Source organism: Chionomys nivalis, chromosome 15 (genome assembly GCF_950005125.1).
Source record: "Chionomys nivalis chromosome 15, mChiNiv1.1, whole genome shotgun sequence".
Lineage (NCBI taxonomy): Eukaryota > Metazoa > Chordata > Mammalia > Rodentia > Cricetidae > Chionomys > Chionomys nivalis.
In genome coordinates, this window is record NC_080100.1 from 5,062,407 (window position 1) to 5,084,016 (window position 21,610).

Below are 21,610 nucleotides of genomic sequence, written 5' to 3' on the forward strand. Positions count from 1 at the left end.
TCGCTGTGCCAGCCCGACACCAGAGTCCAGCCTGTGCCCCGTACCTGTGCCCTACAGCTTCTCCCTGAGGTGTGGCAGTGCCACCCATTCGGTTCTCAGTTGTGCAAAATCAATTTATCTGTGACCTCAAGAGAACAAAATGTCCTCTCTGGAGTTCTGTCATGTCAAGGGCCATTTTTCTTTTTTTTACATTTCCTCCCAGACAAACACAGAGGTAATGTTTATATGGTGGCTAGGGAAGTTTCCCTACATGACCGAGAAGAACCCAAATGATACTCCCGTAAAGCCCTCCCCAAAGAATGCGTGCAAAGTGGGAAGCCAGCGTACAAAACAAACACAGCTGCTATTAAAGGGAGGCAAGCTTTCCTTTTATTCAGGTGTTCAGAATGAACTGGTATGGTGTCATTTTAAATAAACCCAATGACAGTCCTTACACTGAGTTTTTGAGCATGAGGGAAAGTGCGGTGCCCAAGCCCCCTTAGATAGTTATGTGCGCACCCCCCCCCCTGCTGTGGTCAGAGTGCATCCCTGCAGCTGTAGAGAACATGGATATGAAAGTGAGTTCGGAGGGCACTCCCTGGCCAGCGCACCTCAACGTGCCCTATAAACCGCGAGACGGCTTCAGGCTGGAGTGATGTGCCCAAAGCCAGGCTCCTTGATGCTGGGGATGTCGTTCTTCCTGTAGAAGTCGGTCTGCACGTGGTTCACACGGCCATAGTCTCTGTTCAGGGGCTCGATGGGCTGATTGATGCGTTTCCCATACACAGAGGACATCAGCACCGGCACGGTCCTTTCCTGTTCCTGGGAAGATGAAATATGCAGTCACCATCGTGAGCACAGAAACCGTCCTGCCCACAGTACATCAGCACAGTGGCCCATCCTTCAGCTGCACCTCACCCAGGTGACATCTCAGTGATTCCTGCATTCCTGCAGTGGCAAAGCCAGGGACCCTAGTCCCTCTATCATCATCTGCTATGACGCCCTGAACTAGACGTCAGTTGTGTTCTGACTTCAGGTGCTGTCCCTCCTCCTTCTGTCCCCTCCCCACCCTCTCCCAGCCCACCCCCTACCAGCCGCTCTTTGCCCCAGCACACAGAGCAGCAGCCTTGAGCTTCCAGCTCTCTTCTTCCCCCTGGCCCCGCTTGGCCAGTTTGCTGCCAAAGAGCTCCAACCACTCAAATCTCTGGGTGTCACAAGGAGTCTTTCCTGACTCCTCCTCTCCCCACCCCCTTCACTGTCGCTATGGGCTTTCTGTGCCTGCTGCCAATCAATGTGGAACCAGGTTTCTTCTTTGCTGCTTGCTCCTTTTTTTGCCAGAACTCAGCTCTGAGAGGACGGGGGCTTGCTTCTTAGTCATGAAGCATGTCTGTGAAATAAGTGATGTCACGGTGCCTTTGTCATTTAACTCCAGCCCAAATTAAGAGAATAAAGAGCGGCGTGGTGGCAGGAAACACTGGCCTCGCACATGTGAAATGAGCATTCAGCTCTTCTACCACATCAGCAGACTTGGTGATCTGAGTGACAGCCACGGTGGAAGAATCCAGTGGCTCAATAGAAATCCCACCGGAAGCCGGGCAGTGGTGGCGCACGCCTTTAATCCCAGCACTTGGGAGGCAGAGGCAGGCGGATCTCTGGGAGTTCGAGACCAGCCTGGTCTACAAGAGCTAGTTCCAGGACAGGCTCCAAAACCACAGCGAAACCCTGTCTCGAAAAACCAAAAAAAAAAAAAGAAAAGAAAAGAAAAGAAAAAGAAATCCCACCGGAAGCTTGGGTATCATAATGTCCATGTGATGCGCTGTCTAATAGTCTCTGAGTACTCAGCCCGACTGTTAAAAAGCCTGCCACCCTCATTCAGAACTGACAATCATGTCAAAAAGCAGACGTGACTGACGCAGACCAGGAGAGGCCCAGCCTGGCCCAGGAGAGGAAGCGCCCCGCAGCACCTGCCCTCTTGATGTGACCATGACAGAGAAGCCACCTCTACCAGCCACCTCCCTCTGTAGCTGGTTCCAGATAATTCCTCCCTTTGGGGAGCATGGGGGACATCAAAGCAAAGCAAGCCACATGCTGGGGACTTGAGGAAAATAGAGATCAGTGTGCCTAGAAAAGCTGTGGTAGCCGGGGCTCAGTGTGTGAGCAAGGACTCCTATCTGTTGGATAAAAAGCACTTCCTAGTTTTATTCTGCCTAAATTGTTCAGTTCCCTAGAACCAATCAGAAAAACTTCATGCGAAAAAAAAAAAGAAAGAAAGAAAGAAAAACTTCATGCGAGACTGGCATCACAGACGATTTTAACTTCTCAGCACAGAAAAATAGATGCAAGCCACATAAATAAAGCTACACAAAGCAATGGAACACATTGTCAAATGTTTGCATATGGTCACATATACATGCACAACCCTGTATATACACACAAACATAAACACACATGTTCATACATGTGCATAAACAATGTGCAAGTGTGTATTTGCATAGATATCTGTGTGTTCTCACATACATGCAGATAAATGTGTGTGGAAATGTGTGCACAGGCACACGCACATATATATTCACATTTAATATAGACACGTGTATGCACAAGATCACATACACATAATACAAGCATGTATCCCAAACACACATGTGTGTGCATATATGCACATATTCACACTGTATGTGTGTACATGTTTATGCATGGGTACACACACGCACATAGTTCTGTTGGTTTATTAGCAACATTTGTATATCTTACCTCCTCATTAATATGAAGTCCCAGGTTTTTGGCATGTTCTCTATCGTCTCGATGTAATTTCTGGTTATAATCTAGTCTCCTCTTAAAAACACAGTCGTAGAGGGAAATGACCCCTGTCTGGGAATAAGCAGAGATGGTCACAGGTGTGCCGGAAGGCTGAGCCACTGGTATCTGATACAGCTCTGAAACCAGCACTCAGTGGGGACCGGAGAGTGCAGACTTTCTGTCTGTGTGAGTAAGCACAGGGAGGGTCAGCACATGGCAGACGGGCTGTGACCTGGAGCAGAGAGGAGCTCAGGCCCCACCAGCAAGAGCAGTGCTGTGAGGATCAAGTCTGAGTGTGAGGAGGGGTCCACAGTACCTCTCCTCTGCCCCCGGTGTTCCTCCTCGAGACATTCCTCAGCGGCTGTCCCTGTTGACGCTTCTCCAGTAGCTCAAACCTAAGTCCATGTTGTTGCTGTGTGAGAATTATGTGGACCGAAAGGTTCATAAAATGTGTTTTTCAGTTTAGAGACTGGGGGTTCAAGGTCAAGGTGAGCAGATTCACCCCCTGGGGAGGGTCGTTTTCTGCTTCTCACAGGGCCCCTTCTCTGCATCATCGCAAGGGAGAAAGAGCACACAGGCTCGCTTAGGCCTCCTTGATGGAAGCACAAAACCCATTCATGAGGGCCCTACCCTCAAGACCTGATCTCCCAAAGACACACCTACTGACCACATGTCTGATGAGTATGCTTCTTGCCAGAGTAAATCTCCTCTGTCTATCTGAATAAGGAGGTGTGTTGATCGAGGTTTCCCACCCGGTCGCACGGTCATACAGTCCCAAAGAAAAGAAACACACAGAGGTCTACATTAATCACAAACTGATTGACCTGTTAGCTCAGGCTTCTTCTTAACTCTTTCTTACATTTTATATTAGCTCATTATTCTTGTCTGTGTTAGTCACATGGCTTGGTACCTTTCATCAGCGAGGCAGTCACGTCTTGCTTCCTCTCTGTTTGGGTGATGACTCTTCCCAGAATTTTCCTGTTCTCATTGCCCTGCCTCTACGTGCTGCCTGGTTGCCCCACCTATACTTTCTGCCTGGCTACTGGCCAATCAGCGTTTTTTAAAAATAATACAAGTGACAACATAAAAGACCATTGTCCCACAACAGAGGGGTGGGGGTTATGTGTGTTTGTGTATGTGTGTATGCATGTGTATGTGCATGTGTGTATGTATGTGTTTGTGTATGTGTGTAAGCATGTGTGTGTGTATGCATGTGTGTGTATGTGTGTTTGCCTTTATTTCTACTTTTCTTATTTCTCAGAGTGTCTAATACAACCTTCTTCTGCTATAAAAGGTCATCGTAACTAAAAAGGAATTACACTTCAAGCTGCTGGCCAATGGAGAAACAGTCTGTATGTAAGCCTCCCCTCCTGAGAGACGAAATCACCTTTCTTCAATCCCATGTATAGCTATAGCACTTGGTAACTGACATTCATGTAATATGTCTGCATATATAACATAAACATGCAATATATACATATATATATATATATGCACATACAGCTTAGATGTTCTGGGAGATGACTTGTTAATAAAATGATTTTCTACATATCTCTGACTTTCTTCTTCAAGTTTTTCTTAGTTAATCTGCTTGTGTGGTAAAATAAATAATTCATGGGTTAGATGGTATGTAATCTTCACCTCACATCAGACTTCGGTTGGTTGCCCTGATTCCTTTGGCAACAAAGCCAGACTTGGCTTCTCCGTGGGATTTGAACTGAGCATGAGCTGTCTCACACACACTGCGGTGGTTTGGTTTGGATGTGCGTTTGTTGGTTTGCTCCTGATAATGATGTTAGAATAATTTCTTCTGTGGGATAGTGGAAAAAAAGGATTCACACACATGTTGCGTGGGCTGGGAAATGCCGTGACCCTGTTTATAGAGCGCAGGAACCCAGGGATGCCGGCAGTGATGGGAAGGGCTGGAAATGCAGCTTCCAGCAATCAGGACATTCATGGCTCATACACAGGTAGATTTGGGGAGACAGCTCATACCTGGCAGTGCCCTGATGTGACCACCATCCAGTGAGGGAAACAATGTGCTTTTTAAGAATCGCTGTGCCAATATTTGTAAGATTTTTGCCAGTAGTCTGATGTGCAGGGAGCTTTCACCCACTGGCAGAATCCTCCTGACTAAACTCAGAGACGCTCTGTGTCTGTCACTGGAGGCTGTGACTTCTGTCTGCATGGCTGCTGCTCGCTAGTGAGTCTCTGCCAACCACCCTAGGTGTGTGTCTCCTGGAAGAAACACATGATCTGGGAAAGGGTTCCTTAAAGACTCACTCCATGGAGAATTGATGAATTATCAGCATTTAGTGCCGTAAAATTGTCTAGTGCCTTGTGTCTTCACATCACATTGCAGACAAAAGTAAATTCTAGATGAAATAGGAAAAAGAGAAAAAGAAAACCCATAAGGGGCCTCCTACACAGAAAAGCAATAAGGAAAATGTCACAAAGAAAACATCAATCACTTTGACTCTATAAAATTAGATATTTGCTTATCAAATAAATCTCAGTTTCTTTAAAAACCCATTTTAAGGCCTGACACGGAAACTTCAGAGTCTTGAACACTCTGTGCAGATCTGTCGCTGCAGAAGCTGGTGGGCCGTCATCCCTCACGGGCAAAGCAAAGATTTCTGGGAGAAACAGCGGGGGGCCCTTCAGTAGCGCAGAGGAAGTCACGCACGAAGCCCACTCTGCAGGGCTGTGGGTGTAAATTCTTTCCAGGTCGGTCCCAGCCCAGATGCAGGACTTTCGAGGCACAAAGCTATTGGCCAAGTCTAGGCGAGGCTTGCAACAAAACAAGAATAAAATAACCTGAGAGCCCTCATACCGTGTTAGTCTCACATACACAGAACATGTTTTAATTTGGTTTTTATTTGTGTGTATGTGTGTTTGAGTGAAGCCATATATGTAAAGGTAGCTACAGAGGCCAGCAGAGGGCGCTGGATCCCCTGGAGTTGGAGCTGCTCAGCTGTGAGCCACCTGATGTGGGTGGCAGAAACTAAATTCGGGTCCCTTGGGAGGAAGAGCAGCAAGGACTTTGTACTGCTGAGCCGTCTCTTGTGGTGACTTCAGCATCGATGGTAGTCAGGCTGCTGGTATGCTCTCTGCTGCTGTGGCTTCCCTGGAAGCCCTCCTCCACTGCTAACACGGCACTGTCTGTAGGTTTAGAGAGCACCCACAGTTCCCAAATATGATCACACCTACGATCAAGTAGTTTCCTTCTGCACTCTGAAAACCGTATATAAAAGTGGGAGTGAACGGTGCTCCCCATGCCACGCTCGACAGTGCTCCCACTAGGTAACTAGCTGCTCAGGTAAGGGGAACCTTCATGGGAAGAGGGCAGCACCAACAGGAAGGGAACAGTTGCTGAGATCGGCCTGAGCTGGATGTACTTCTTGCCCCATGCTCTCCACCAGACTAACCTTCCTGGTGGAGTGGGTCCTACCCGGGCCCTGAGCTGATATGAGAAAACCAAAAGGCAGGACAGACTCAGGAAGAAAAGGGGCATGTAACCGCTGTTACCCAAATGCTCCACACCACAGAAACTTACTGCAATATGCAACCTCACGGGAAAAAGAGAGCAATAGTCTACTGCTTTTCATTGTAATGAGGTGATCTAAAACTCTGTAAAAAGGAGTAGCTGAGAGTCCATGTTGCCTCCCAATCCAGGGTGTCGCAAGCGCGTAGAGCATCTTGATCCGGATTAGGGATTTCACTGTTTCTGGGCAAGGACTGATGAACTGTAGGCAGTGCTCCCTGGCCCCTTTCTACCCCTGCTGTGTGTGCACTGCATATTCAGAACATCACAGAGTAGTAAATGAACTTTTCTATCATTGAAGAATAGGCATAAGAAAGAAAAACGTTCCTGGTAGACGGGCAGCCTCACTGAGTGATGTGCTCCCCACCGCCAGTGTCTAGGCAGAACCGAAGTGTGTCTCCCATTGCCGATATTTTGTTCCTTTGTGGCTTGAAGCAAAATGATTTTAATAAAAACCAATTGGGACTGAGATTCTATCACAATAAAGACTTGGTGCCGCCCAATTAAAATCTCCGAATCACTGAGATTTAGTCTCTCTGATTTAGCTTTAAGAGAGAGAGAGAGAGAGAGAGAGTCTTCCTTAAACATGGTACCCCCGTATGCTACTTGTAATGTCTGATGTCCAACTCCCTGTTTACCTCCTGTGCCCCCAACTACTGACACAGAGCAGTCTCCGGCCAGTTGTGTGTGTGGATATTATCTGTGCAATGGAGTCTTGTGTCTTCCACTCCCATCGTGGGTTAGGTCTACTCCTTCTGTAGCGTGGGAATGGGTCCGGCTTGGGAGATATGATATTGATTGCTAGGTATTAAGTGCTGAGATTTGATCTGAATATAGCATAAGAGATGGTACCTTCTGAGATGATTGACATTAGGTGGGGTTGTCAGGGCAGTCTGGTGGCTATATTCTGAGTGAAGCCAAGGAAGTACATGTGTGCACACTCCTGGCCTCTCGGTGTGGCTTAAACTACTGCAGGAAACACATGTGTCACACTCCTGGCCTCTCAGTGTGGCTTGCACTACTGCAAGAAGCACAGGTGTGCACACTCCCAGACTAACAGCATGCCCTGCACGGATCCTGGACATTCAGCCAGTGAGACCACCAGCACATGTGGTTTCTGGAAATCTCAGAACCATGCCCTAAATAAACATTTTCTTTATAAGACACACAGTCTTGGGTATTTCGTTATAGTGGTGGAAAATGAGTTTAAAATAACTGAAGGTGCCATTTTAGTCTCCAGGAGAGAAACTTGAGGACCTTACTTTAAATGAAACTATAGTCTGAGCATGGGAACAGACAGCCACACTAAAATATATAAAATATAATAAATACTAAAATTTTCCAATAAATTAAGGGGAAATGGGAAAGTAGAGTGGCACGGAAGAAGGATGGTAAATTCTCATTTGTTCTCAGCTCGTGGGCGGACCTGGGCATCACAGGTGGTCACACGACAGTGCCGCAGCCAGAGCTCAGCAGAGCAGCCTCTCAGGTTCTGTGAACCGAGCTGTGTCGTCCAGAAATTCACATGCTGGTGTCTTATACTGGGGAATGCAGATTGCTGCCCTATTAAAATAAGCTTGCTGAAGACGTACTTGGTTACGTACTAGCGTAAGGCAGTACTACACAGGGCGCCTGGTTGCTCTTGAGAAGGACAAATTTGAACCCAGAATCGTACATCAGGAAGGACAGTGTAACCAGAACAGGAAGATGGCCATCAAGAGAAACAAGGGGATGAGAGCTGAGCTTTCCCCCTGAGCCCACACAGACTTTCACCCTCCAGGACTCTGAAAGGTGAGTTTCCGTTGCTTTAAGCCACCAAGCCTGCATGGCACTTTGTGCCATACTGCTGGCCGACGCCCTTGGTAAAAGCAGCTATCTTTGGAACTGCAGGGAAGCCAGAGTGGGGTGCGAGCAGAGGCTATTGCAGCAGGGCTGGGAGCCTAAGGAGCATGCTCCTCTGGGTAAACTGAGATTGCTGGCCACCTGAGCAGACAACACTCAGATACAATCACACTCAGATACAATCAGAGTCCATGGGATTGCCTCTCCGATCACGTGAGCAGTTCTACCCAATGGGCTGTGAGCTGAAGTGGCTGTGACTCCTTAGGCTGAGGTACTGAAGAGCCAGTACCCAGGGTCACAGGCAGCATGGAGCGGGAGCAGCCTGTGAGGTGGGTGCTGAGGGACACACTGCCAACACCTCTGGAAATGTACCGTGAGAGGTAGCACGACTGAGCTCTGTGGACTCTTCTGTTGCTGCTGCATCACCAGCTGTGTCCTGACAGGTGCCGTGGGTGACTGAGGAAGGCAGCTACCCCCTGTGGGCTACAAGGCCGACCTCCACCCTGAGGTTGCGGGTTATTACATCCTGCGGCTCTTCCCCTACCTTGGAAGTGCTCCTACTCCCAGAAGTTACATACACTGTCACACAAACAATAGTTGTGAGGTTTAGAATAGACTGAGACTCTGGTCCTTTCTTTTTTCCTCCTTTTCATTTGACACTAAATATAAAAATAGTCTTCTTTCTCAGATCAAATTGTTCAGTTGGGAGCTCTGCCTCAACCCCACTCCTCCCTCTCTCCAACCCTGTCCCCCTCAGAAAGATCACCAAAAGGCCTGGCTCCTCTCCCCCACCCCTGAAGTTCATGACTGCGCCTACACGATTTTTAAGCTCTGGTCCCTAGACCTGCCGTGTGATTGTCCTCCTCCCTCTCAGCCGTACTTCTGGGAGACTGGAAAGGTCACCCAGGAGCGCTTGGTTCATTAAACCTTTCCTTTTAATTCGACTTGATCTGGCTTATTGTGTCGGCGGAGAAATCCACTATCAGGATATCCAAAAATACCTTTCTTAAATTACTTAAATTCTGTGAGAAAGAAACAAGAAAGAGATGTGCATATTTTCATAATCTTTTTGACAATTTGATGCATGCTTATATATACACATATATTACAATGTATTATGATCATATTCAGCCCATTTACCTCTCTCATCTACCTCCCACTTCTGATTACGTGTGTGTGTGTGTGTGTGTGTGTGTGTTTGTGTCGTGAATAGAGAAAGAGCCTATGTAGTAGGGATATAAAAATAAGTAAATAAGTAAAATTTTAAAATAAATAGCTCTCATTACAATTTATGTTATTTTAAAAGGAGGGGCAGTGGGTTGTCACATCACTGCTCCTGGAGCTGTCCAGCACTCAGGCTGGACGGAAATGAGAAATGAATCAGTGTCTGCCATGTTACACTTCTTATCTTCAGCCCAGTGTTGCACTTACATGAAACCAACCACTCACTGCAGAAAATTCTGCCTCGTTGTTAGTGATTGCTGATTCCTTCGGTGTAAATAATCCCACTGTGAGGTCTAGCGGGACGGCTCAGGGGTTACGGACTCTTATACTTTCAAAGGATTTGAATTTGGGTCCCAGAAGCTTCATGGCTTTCACCTACCTGTAATCTAGTTCCAGGGGATATGATACCCTCTTCTGGCCTCTGTGGGCACCAGGCATGTGCAGACATACATGCAAAAAAAAGAAAAAAGAAAAAATACCCATACACATAAAAAGTAAATTTTAAATTTAAAAAAAAAAGTTCCCACTGTGGACGTATGAGGGTAGCCGACCAAGTGCAAAGTCCAGAAATAATGCTTAAAATGTGTTTTGTGAGTCAGAAGGAGCAACTGGCTGAGGGAGCCACTGAAGCTCACCCCGGCCCACACTGGCTTAAATGCCAATCACCTGTGAACGGTTGCTACTCTTCAAAGCCACAGCGCCCAGATCACCTCCTGCCCACAGACACCTGACCTGCTTCCAAAGCAGAAAATCCCCACCGTCACTGATTCCCTAAGGGCTTCCTTTGACTTCCAATGAACTCAGAGTGTCTCAGTGTGGGTCGGGCAGTGTGCTGAGCTAAGAAAATTTTACCAGCACTCAGGACTGTAGTTTAGAGCTGCAGTTCATCAGAGATGGGAATCAGAACCTTCAAAGGACTGTTTTCTGTGGCTTGCCTGTGAACAAGATCCCGTTCCCCCCCCGGAACATCGGGACAGAAGCTTCGGCAGTTTTTATAACACCTCAAATAATCTGAGACTATTTCACTCTTGAACTGACGTCGGCAGAATTCCTCCGAGCTGACACGTGTCTGTCACACATTGGAAGAGTGCTCGGACTCCATTGGTTCCGCCTCAGTTCTCAGGCCTGCAGACATACACGCAGGGGAGACCCGGTGACTGCAGAGACAGCTGTGCCCCCTCTCCCCTGATGCTAGCTCCTCACTGGCTAGGCGTCCAGGAGTTCCCAACACACATCAGGTAAGGATGATCCCCAGAGGCTTAAAACTCAGTTGTTTTCTGCTTGCAATTATTCAAACTTCTGCTAGGGCTAGGAACATGCTTCGTGATCCCTGGAAGCTCATGCGTTGGAACTTGGTTCCCCAGGTGGCAGGAATGTAGGACGCTGGTGCGCTTTTAAGAGCCAGGGCCTGCCAGGGATTGACTGGGAGGATGTGAGGGTCTGCTTCCTGGCTGCAGACGTGACGGTTTACCCGGTGGTGGGCTCCATCGGCACCCACGCCCTGAGATGGTGTGGACAAAAAGCACACTCGACACAGACCAAGGGCTGCTGCTGAGAATTTTAGTCTTCCAGCGTTGGAGCTAAAGAAACTGTTCTTTTAGCTGGGCGGTGGTACACGCCTTTAATCCCAGCACTCGGGAGGCAGAGGCAGGCGGATCTCTGTGAGTTAGAGGCCAGCCTGGTCTACAAGAGCTAGTTCCAGGACAGGAACCAAAAGCTACGGAGAAACCCTGTCTCGAAAATCCAAGAAAGAAGGAAAGAAATAAATAAATAAAGAAATAAAGAAAGAAAGAAAGAAAGAAAGAAAGAAAGAAAGGAAACTGTTCTTTTAATTTTCACTCTTTTCCCAGCAGAAAGTTTTAAAAAAAAATAAGCAAAAGACTTGAAACAGAAAAGCTTACTTTCTTCATTAAATCACGTGATTAATTGCCAAGAACCTTAGAATCTTATTAGAGTATGGAAAAGCTGGTTTAATATTACCTCATCAAACTGTGAAATAAAAAAATGCCAGGGCACACTGCTACGTGAACAGAGTGAGCTGAGCTGGGATTAGCCGCACGTGCCTACAATGCTAGCACCTGAAGCAGGGGCACAGCACAAGTCTGGATTCGCCTCGTCTACTTACTGAGTTCCAGGCCAGCTTGGACGACATTAACAAATCCTATCTCAAAAGCAGAAATAGAAAAAGGAGAACAGGAGAGGGGTTGGGGAAAGGAGGAGAAGGAGGAGGTTTAGGCACAGAAATGCTCTCCTTAGAGACTTGAGAACCTGAACGCAATCCCCAGACCCCACATTAAAAAAATAAATAACTAAAATGTCAGGTGCAGTGGCTCCCACTTACCATTCCAGAATTAGGAGGCAGAGACAGGCAGAACCCTGAGGGCCACCCACTCTGGCTTCCTTGGCAATCTCCAGATCATCGAGAGACCCTGTCCACACCCACAGCTGCCCTCTGGCCTCCATATGCATGCACATACAGAGACCTGTGTTCCCTACATAACACACAGATGAAAAGTATGTACAGACTTGTGTGACTATTTGTGAACACATGATCAGACTCATATCATTGCGTGTAGAGGCACACAGCAAAGAGATGCCACACCAGCTTGTGGGCAGTGTTGCTGCTGGTAGGCACAATCTCCCTGTGGGAAGACACACTCACCTCCTCTCTCCCTCATTCCTCCCTCAGTGCTGAGTTCCCAAGAGGAGCTGGGTCACTCCCTTAGAAGATTCCACCTGCCTAGGATGAAGACACTGTGCTCTGCACTCTTGGTAGAGCTTGCTGTTCCCAGGGACAGATAACTGAACAACAGGCATGCAGCTAGCACAGGCGAGAGGCACCTGTGATCCCCACCAACCACCGCAGGCATAGAGTACTAAACCACACCTAATCCAAACGCAAACCCCTGGTTTTCTAAGTGCATCTTCCAAAAAAAAAAAAAAAAGTCTTAGGCTTTCATTTTTAAAACTTCCCGTTCTATGTATTCATCTCTCCTTTATCCACCCATGTAGCAGGTGTGTATGGAGTTCCAAGAGTAAGTCCCTGTTTTGATTGGTTAGGAGATAACATGACAGAAATTAATCCTGGCCCGGGGACAGCTGATAGTTCACTAGGGGGAAACACAACAGTAAGATAAGCAAGTTAAATTTTGAGTAGACAAGAATAGGTGCAGAGGAAAAAGAAGAGTAAGGAGCAAGAGAGGGAGTGGGCATGCAGAGAGGCACCTGCCGTCTCCTAACGTGGCTGGGAGTGTAAGCGTCTACTGGAGAGCCAAACAAGACCCCTAGATCCTAGAGACATCAGCCTCAGCATGGTGGCTGCCTCTCCTGCTGCTTAAGAGCACTCAAAGACACATGGTCAAATATGACTAACGTCTAAAGGGCACCATACGGTGGGGGCTCAGGGGAGCACACCCTGGATACTGGCTGTGCACCCCTGTGTACTGGACATTGGCTGTGTACCCCTGTGTGCTGGACACTGGCTGTCCACCCCTGTGTACTGAATACTGGCTGTGCACCCCTGTGCACTGGACATTGGCTGTGTACCCCTGTGTGCTGGACACTGGCTGTCCGCCCCTGTGCACTGGGCACTGGCTGCATACCCCTGTGCACTGAGCACTGGCTGTCCGCCCCTGTGTGCTGGACACTGGCTGTGTCCTTGGGACTCTACTTTGCAGCTCTGGGCAGACTGCATGAGCTTTCATACACAGGAAGGTCTCGCTACCCTAGACCAAGAACATTCCACAGGGAGGGAGAGAGCGCTCCTGGAACACAAGGACGCTATCAGCCCTGCCTCCACGTCTAAGAATCTGCACATGCAGAAGGGGTTCCCGCTAATCCCAGCAAAGCCAACGTGGGGCCTGTGGAACACAGCTTTCTACAATCCGCCCTAGCACGCCGGAAAACACATTCTAAAGCCACTTAGGCGATTTCTTTTTAATGTAACTGTTAGACTTTGGGGGATTTAATCAAAACCTTCATAACAGGGCATTCTCTTCCAACTCGGCTTTTCCATTCCTGGGGCAGAAGTGCTGTGCACAACAGCAGAAGAAAAAAGTAATTTAAAAATGTCATTGAATTGAATCTGCTTTGCTGCCTCTGGAAACATAGCTCTTAGGGAAACACAGGCTGCTAGCGCCCCCTAGGGAGCAGTACCGGAGCTGGTCACATTTTAGCAGCCTGAGAGGACAAACTTGTCATCCTATCCAGGGACAATAGCAGGACTGTAAATAACTTGACAGCCTGCAAAGCATGGATGTGGGGGGCTCCCTGGGGCGGATGAGGTAGAGGATGGGGCAGTGGGTGGATGCTCATCTTTACTGCAGTTCTCGGAATTAATCTCCAACAGTGATGGGTATGTGAGCGGTTGGCTGCTGGGAGTGAGCACGTAGTGCAAAGAATCATCAGTCCCTACAGCAAAGGAACAATAGGTGCGTTTACAAGGGCTTGCTGCATCTCATACCACACGGACTAATTAAGTCAATTCTGTTTGTAGATAAGTGTGTGCACGCATGTCTCTCTGTGTGTGCGTGTGTAGTCCAGAAGCTGATACACAGTATCTTCCTCAAATGCTCTATGCCTCATTTTTTTTTATTTTAATGAGGCAGTGTACCTCACTAAACCTGGAGCTCACTGATTCTGCTAGACTGGCTGACCAGGGAACTCTGAGATCTTCCTGTCTCTATCTTAAGGAATGGTCAACATCCTTAGTCATCAGAGAAATTCAAATCAAAACAACACTGAGATTCCATCTTACACCTATAAGAATGGAAAGACCAAAAACACTGATGACAACTTATACTGGAGAGGATGTGGGGAAAGGGGAACACTTCTGCATTGCTGGTGGGAAGGCAAGCTGGTACAGCCCCTTTGGATGTCAGTGTGGCGATTTCTCAGAAAATTAGGAAACAACCTTCCTCAAGACCCAGCAATATGATTTTTGGGTATGTATATACAAAGGATGCTCAATCATACCAAAAGGACATGTGCTCAACTATGTTCATAACAGCATTGCTTGTCATAGCCAGAACCTGGAATCAACCTAAATGTCCCTCAACCAAAGAATGGATAAGGAAAATATGGTATATTCACACAATGGAGTACTACACAGCAGAAAAAAATAATGGCATCTTGAAATTTGCAGGCAAATGGATGGAGCTAGAAAACATCATATTGAGTGAGGTGACCCAGAAAGACAAATATCGAATGTACTCACTCATAAGTGGCTTTTAAACATAAAACAAAAACAACCAGCCTACAAATCACAATCCTAGAGAACCTAGACAACAATGAGAACCCTAAGAGAGACTTACATGGATTTAATTTACATGGGAAGTAGAAAAAGACAAGATCTCCTGAGTAAATTGGGAGCATGGGGACCTTGGGAGAGGGTTGAAGGGGAGGAGAAAGGCAGGGAGGGGAACAGAGAAAAATGTAGAACTCAATAAAATAAAGACTTTGTGCACCACACATTTGCACCAGGACATCCTGCACCACAGGACCAAGTGACTGTGCACTGAAACCGCCAGCCCACGCCAGCTCTTTCTCCCTTTGGTTGGCTTAAGGCAGAAAACTGACCGTCACACTGTTTAAAACACCCGAAGAGCATCCATGGTCATCAACTCTCTCAGTCCAATCCAAGTATAGCTACAACATACCACAGAGTGGGTGGTTTTAAAGCAACAGGTTTTTATCTCTTACTGTTTGGAGCCTGGGCTGCCCACTGAATGGTTCTTAGTGTCTGGTAAGGGCCTGATCCCAGCTTTGTAGCTGGTACCTTCTTGTGGTGTTTTCTCATGGCAGGAGGAGTGAGATGTCCCTGAGCCCTCTCAGGGTATGATTCTATTTATAGAAGTTTCACCTCATGACCTAAGCACCTCCAGAAGCACCTACTCCTAAGGCCATCACCTTAGGGAAATAGGATTTCTGCATGCAGATTTTTGGGGTTGGGAGCAGACATTCAGAACACAGCACTACAGTCAGAACTACATAATACTGCTGTTCAGCTTGAGTCAACCCTGTAGATGTGTGCACAGGTGATTGTCAGCAAACCTCATTCAAAATTCACCCTCATTATTCTAAATAACAAAGAGATCAGGGAATTCACTTTTTCTGTCCTGCTACTGGCTAAAAAGCAGCCCACGCCCTCTTGAGGCATAAGTACCACAGGTAGACAGCTGGTCAGGAGAATTTGGAGATGTGTTTTGTTGCCTTCACTGCTCTTGACATTGGTGGCTGTGTTTGTATCTTTTCCTTTTGTGTACTAGGAAGGCTTCAGGCTTTAACCGTGTTGTAACTCTGGTTACTAAGATTGAGCTACATTAGTGCAGCGGGGCAGGCTGTAGGAATCCTTTTTCTGTAAGATATTGGACAGTAATTTTTAAGGTGTTGCAGGTTGCCTAGTTTCTGTGAGAATACTCAACTCGGTGAGGTAGCCATGGACAATATGAGGTTAGTGGCGGTGGGGCTGTGTTCTAATTAAACTTTATTTAGAAGGGAGTGGGCAGAATGTGGCTAGAGCTGGAGGTGTAACGCGAACAATGAAAAATAAAAAAGTGGGAAAGGAACAAAATGGGAAGAAGAATAAGGCCAAAGTCGCAGAGCCTGGAGAAGCTGCACTGCGGGGGGGGGGGGGGGGGGGCTGGACCTGCATGGAGGAGGTGAAGAGGTGGAGCCTTGATGGGTGGAAGAGATGCACAGACGCTGGCAGTGCGTGGAAACCAGAAAATCATGTACGCTATCCAGAACGAACAGAAATGTTTCTTAACTCTCAAGCCACTGTAAAGGAAAAGTTGATACAAAGAGAAAATGTCTGTCTGACAGTGAACCTGATGCTAACAAATCCAGGGGGAAAGGGGCATTGCTGACAAAGCAAGGGGCTGCTACAGGGGTCCCAGTGCTGAGAAGTGATAATCTCATAAACAGAAGGGCTCCGAGGCAGGCTTGGTGCTGGCAGAAGAGGCAAACAGGCATGAAGTGTGCTCAGATTATAATTGCTTTTCATGGACAGGGACTGGCTTGACATCCTTGTCCAGAAGAAGAGGCTCAATGATTGTGTGTGTGTGTGTGTGTGTGTGTGTGTGTGTGTGTGTGTGTGTGAGGATGGGGGAGGGGGGGCGAAAGAGAGAGAGATCTGAAACCTTAGTTTTGGAATTGCTAATGTGAAAAAAACTAGTTCCATTCTAAGGGAAATCAGAGATTTGGTAAGTGGGTTTTGACAATATTAACGGTTGCTGGGATTTGTTTTTGCTTTGCAACAAAAGACAACTCCACTTTTCCGTAAAGAAAAGCTTCCCGGAGCTGTCCCCTTATCAGACAGCATGCCTGACATCCCAGTTTCGTTTGTCTTCATTGGAGGACAGCTTTTCCTCAGTATTGGGAAGTTTTCTAGCCATCACTCAGTCAGAACTGACTTTTAACCAGTGTGAGAGAAACAGTGTGTAACTGCTATGATTTTTGTTCATGTGTGTATGCATAAAGTATCTCTATAAGTAGTTTTCGTTCTCAAATATGCACCGAAACAAAGCCATAACCATGTTCCTTGGATTCCATCTTTCCAACTGACCCAAGAAAGCACTTCAGTTCCTTTCAAAAGGTACCTGAGGCGTAAACTTTCAAAATCAGTCATACCCAGGCAGTGACTCAAACGCAGCCATATCAGATTTCATATCTGTATCATCACACATATGCAACTATTTATTTGCACAAGTCCTTAAAGACATGATTTTGCCGCTGCCAAAAACCCCCCACCCAGACAAAGGAGGCAGTCAGATTCCGGGTTAGTAAGCTAAGCCGGCTTCAGCAAATACTTGAGGGTTCCTCTGGAGAACCACTCCTTTGTGTACAGTTGAAGTCTGCGTACAGAATAGCAGAGATTGTTCATGGAAACGTAGTCGGTGTGATTAGATGAACTGCCGATTTAGGATCCACTAGCATAGACGGGAGAACAAAATTTTACGCTGCTGTTATTCATTTGCATAATTTTTCTTTGCCCCAACTCATTCCATCACGGGAACCTTGCTCTGGTCTCCCTGCAGATATCTGGTCTTTGTGAACTCCAATAATTCTGGAATAATTCAGACAAGGCACACGGTGTGCGGTGTAGGAGACAGGCAGGAGAGAGGAGAGCACATTCTTGGGGCGTGGGAACGGACAGTGGCCAGAAAGACATTGTACTGGTTTGTACTTTCAGAAGGCACTGTACCCTTTCTAAAGTCTCTGTCTTTCTGTCCAGTTGGCAGCCTGTCTGATTTGTCTTAGAGGTGGGGGTGGGGTAAACCACCTGCTTTGTAGTAATTTTATAAACTTTAGGACTTCCGTCATCAGGCTTAGGCCTTCCAGGCAGGCTGAGGATGTAACATCTCCTCTCAGGGCCAGACCGTTCCTCCATCAGAAGTCTGAATCCTGTGGTTGCAGTTGTAGAGGCTGATGAGAGAAGGGCCCAGCTCTAGCGCCCTCTAGCCGTGCCATGTCTGACTGCCTCTGTGAAACCTAAGCTGTTGGGTAGTGGGTTTGTAGTTCAGCGGGAGCTAGGAAAACCATTTTGTAGTAACCAGCCTGTTATCTCGCTGGACATTACTTGCTTTATTATAAATAGTGGAGCAGTGGTCAATAAATAGTTTCAGATTCATGTATTTAGAATCCTTAGCTCCATCCTGGAAGTCAGCCTCTGTCTCTGATACATATTTACCTCGCCCCCATCTACTGACTTTTTAAATCCCAGTTCTCGGGGGACACCAGGATGGTATTCCACAGAACCCCTGAGATGATGCGTTATGAAAGTTTCGTTTCATCAGCACAGACTTTGTGACTGTTTGCCACATTCTGTGCGCTAAGACTGCTGTCATCAAAAAAATGGCTATCATATAGGCACTGCACATGTATGAAAAGTTCATCCAACAAATGAAATTACTTACAGAAAAGAGTTTATTGATATGTTTGGTTGGTATTGTAGACAGGGTCTCATGATGTAGCCCAAATTAGCTTTGATCTCTCAATCCTCCTGCCTCAGATTCATAAATGCTAGGAACAAATATGCTCTTCCATGCCTGGTCAGCCAGTTTAAGAATATTGGTCATAGAAAGAAGAATGGGGCCAATGGCAGCAATGGCGTTAGAAACTGTAGCTGTTCACCCTGATCCCTTCTAGACATTCCAGCACATATCCAAGGCTGGGGAGACAGATCTGACAACAGTAGCCACCCCCTTGTTCCTTCCACATCGCTCAACCATAAACAGACCTGCTGCTGTTAGATGAGACCCTTCTGGGAGTGGGCTGGGGCTTATGGTTGCTAACTAGCCACACGAACGAAGAGGCAGCCGACAGCATGAACTCGGTAGTTCTCAGGTTGTTCCTACAGAGGCCTGTGAGGGAAGCCTGTTCCAGGCTGCACTCCTCAGCTGGCCTGTGGTATATCCTCCCCACAAGCCTTCGCTCCACATTTTCTCATCTGCGCATGTCTGTCTCTGAAAGCTTCCCTCTGCAGGTGTACTGGGTTAGGAGCGACCCGACAGTTCACCTCAGTCTGATTGCCGCCGCTTTAGACGTAGGCCTCTGGATAAGTTTGCATTCTGTGGTACTTGAAATCAGGACTCTACAACAGGAATTTTAAGAGTCCGGACACTGAAGTTGCTTACACCTGTGGCTGGGGTGCCTGAGCTACACGATGTGAGCCTGACATTTCATGTGGGCTGGACTGTTGGGAAGGAAGAGGATTCATCTGAGCTCTGGGGTTGCCAGTGGCAGGATAGGAAGAATGCATTATTGTAGGAACACATCAGACACTGTGAAGGAACAAATGGCTTCCTTCATCTCAGACACTTGAGTCATACACACCCCTCTTCTGGACAACTCATGCAGTGCCACAGCAAAAACCTGGGGGATCAGGTCCTGCATTACTTCTTGGGGCCAAGCATCCATATCTGGTATCTCTTTTCCACAATGCCACCCTGAATCTCGCATCCTAAGTAGGATGCACTGATGATGTTTGACTACAATAGAGAAAAGGAGGAACTAATGACCCCACACAGCCTAAATCTGCCTCTTCCATATCAGTGCCTGGTGGACAGAGCAAAGTGGCTGCCTCCGACCATGGAGTTATGCGCAAGACCAGCCAGTGCCCAGTGTTCCTAACCTGGAGTCTGACCACAGCTCCCAGCCCAGCTCTCTCTGCACCCATCTGTCACACTCTGTGATGGGTAGTTTAATGTCAATTTGACTCAAGCTAAAGTCATTGGAGAAGAGGGTACCTCCTTAGATCAGGCTGTAGGCAAACCTGTAAAGTGTTTTCTTAATTAGTGATTGCTGGGGGAGGGCCCAGCTCATTGTGGGTGGTGCTATCCCTGGTCTACAAGAAAGCAGACTGAGCAAACCATGATGAGCAAGTCAGAAAGCAGCACCCCTCCATGGCCTCTGCATCAGCTTCGGCCCCCAGGTTCCTGCCCTGTTTGAGTTCCTGTTCTGATTTTCTTTAATGATGAACAGTGATGTGGAAGTGTACGCCAAATAAACCCCTTCCTCCCCAGCTTGCTCCTCCACAATAGCTCCTGAGCAGAAAGGGCAACCCAGCGTCCTGATAGTAGTCACTGAGCTTTTTAGGGAACAGATGACTAGTACCTTCCCTGCTGTTCCCAGAGAGGTTCCACTGGCCAGCTCCCCACTGTGGCTCTGATCGGGTGATCTCTTTATGCACACACCTCCTCCCAGCTACTCACTCTCGGCACATTGCACTGACATCAGGCTCATCCCTGCCCATCCTCACTTCCTGAGAGTCTTACACCCAGTTGTGGCGGCTGTATTCTTGAGCTAGTTGTGCCTCGGCTCAGTAGAAGGCCCCTCTCTTGCCTGCTAACCATGCCTGGCCCACTACTGTCGGCATATCGCCCTCCAGCCCCTTCATATCCAGTCACATGGGACAGTGCCCCAGACTCCAGTATTCAACCCTCGCGATAGTCAGACTTAGAGCCCCCGGCCAACCCCTGTAAGGGCTGTAAACTAGGAGGCTTTCGTGCTCTCCACAGTGTAGCGTACCCTGTCGCCCTATACAATTCCTCTGGACTCTGCAGCTCCACAGAGTTTGTCCTTGGCACTATCCTCCGCCATACAGCCGCGCCATCTCTGACGCCACTTGCTATGTAACCCTCGCGCCTTAACCTCAACAATTGGCAGGTTGCCCCGGCACCTTCCTAAACTCTCGTTCCTAGCCCTCTGGCCAGACTGTTTCACTACCCCTGAAGCCCTGTCCCAATCACTATCTGAACAGACCCAGTCCTGTGTCCCCGCCCAGGCCTCGCCCTAGCACTGAAGCTCCGCCTCCATCACGTCCCTTGCAGCCTCTAGGCCCCTCCCTGATAGTGCGAGCCCTGCTCCTCCCCTCGCTCTGCTGGGCCCGCTCACCTGGCTCTCGCGGCTGAAGTATCTGAGCTCCTTGGGTTCCTGGTGCCGAGGCGGGATGTAGCTGAAAGCTGGCACCGCTGAGATGGGCAGAGATCGGGGCTTGCCCCGCAGTGTGGAGGCAGTGATTTCCTCCTCCTCTTCCCCATCTTCCACTCCCCCCTCCTCATCTTCCCCCTTTTCCTCTTTTTCTTTCGTATTGCCCGGGTCCATTGCCCGCTGTTCAGTCTTGGCCTGTCCCTCTGCCTAGGAAGCCCAGGCCTCAAGCATCAGCTTGTGGGGTTTCTGCGTCCCTCAGGGCGTTTGTGCTCAAACGTTGCCTGGCAACTGCGCCTTGCCCTCAGCATCCGCTGAGTGACGAAGTGTGTTCTTTGCCACCTCCTTCTAGGTCCTTCTCGCCACACCCTGGGAGAGACCTAGCAGCGGTTGTGTGTGGCTTTCCAGGTAGGAACAGCCTAAGGAACCACACCCATTCTGCTACATCTGCTTTCTTCGCGCAGTTTGTTCCAAGTTTCCGGGCTCTTCATAGCTTTGCAGATCACGACAGAAAGCTACCATGCCTCAGGATCCGTTGGTACAGCCCCGAAACAAACAGCCCTGGGCCACAGGGAGCTTATAGCCTGCAGGAATCCGGTGACAAAGATGAGAAAGGCTGCGGAGGTTCAGGACAGCGCGATCCAGCAGAAACGTGAGGGCCACGTGTGTAACTCACATAATGGAAGGTTAACCGCGCCGAAGAAGAGTGAGCGGCACACATGGAGCCTCGACATGTGGTGGTAGCTGCATTTCAAATGTGGGCTGGGCGGGTCACAGGAGCAGAGGAGAATGACTGTC

General features: G+C 48.0%; 1 protein-coding gene across 1 annotated transcript; it reads right to left on the reverse strand.

Annotated features, from left to right (window-relative positions):
- Positions 1 to 358: 358 nt before the first annotated feature.
- On the reverse strand, positions 359 to 21,095 carry Cfap90 (cilia and flagella associated protein 90). Its single transcript, XM_057789965.1, has 3 exons — positions 20,780 to 21,095; positions 2,731 to 2,847; positions 359 to 801 (listed from the first exon to the last, which is right to left on the reverse strand). The coding sequence occupies exons 1-3, from the start codon at positions 20,987 to 20,989 to the stop codon at positions 622 to 624; spliced, it is 507 nt and encodes a 168-aa protein (XP_057645948.1). The 5' UTR covers positions 20,990 to 21,095; the 3' UTR covers positions 359 to 621.
- Positions 21,096 to 21,610: the final 515 nt, after the last annotated feature.

What these genes read in the sequence shown, in the direction of transcription:
- Cfap90 (XM_057789965.1), bottom strand. Translation starts at nt 20,989, where the DNA reads ATGGACCCGGGCAATACGAAAGAAAAAGAGGAAAAGGGGGAAGATGAG. An exon ending in ACTTCAGCCGCGAGAGCCAG is followed by an intron (nt 2,848 to 20,779) that starts GTGAGCGGGCCC and finishes GCTTATTCCCAG; the next exon opens with ACAGGGGTCATTTCCCTCTA. An exon ending in GACTTCATATTAATGAGGAG is followed by an intron (nt 802 to 2,730) that starts GTAAGATATACA and finishes TCATCTTCCCAG; the next exon opens with GAACAGGAAAGGACCGTGCC.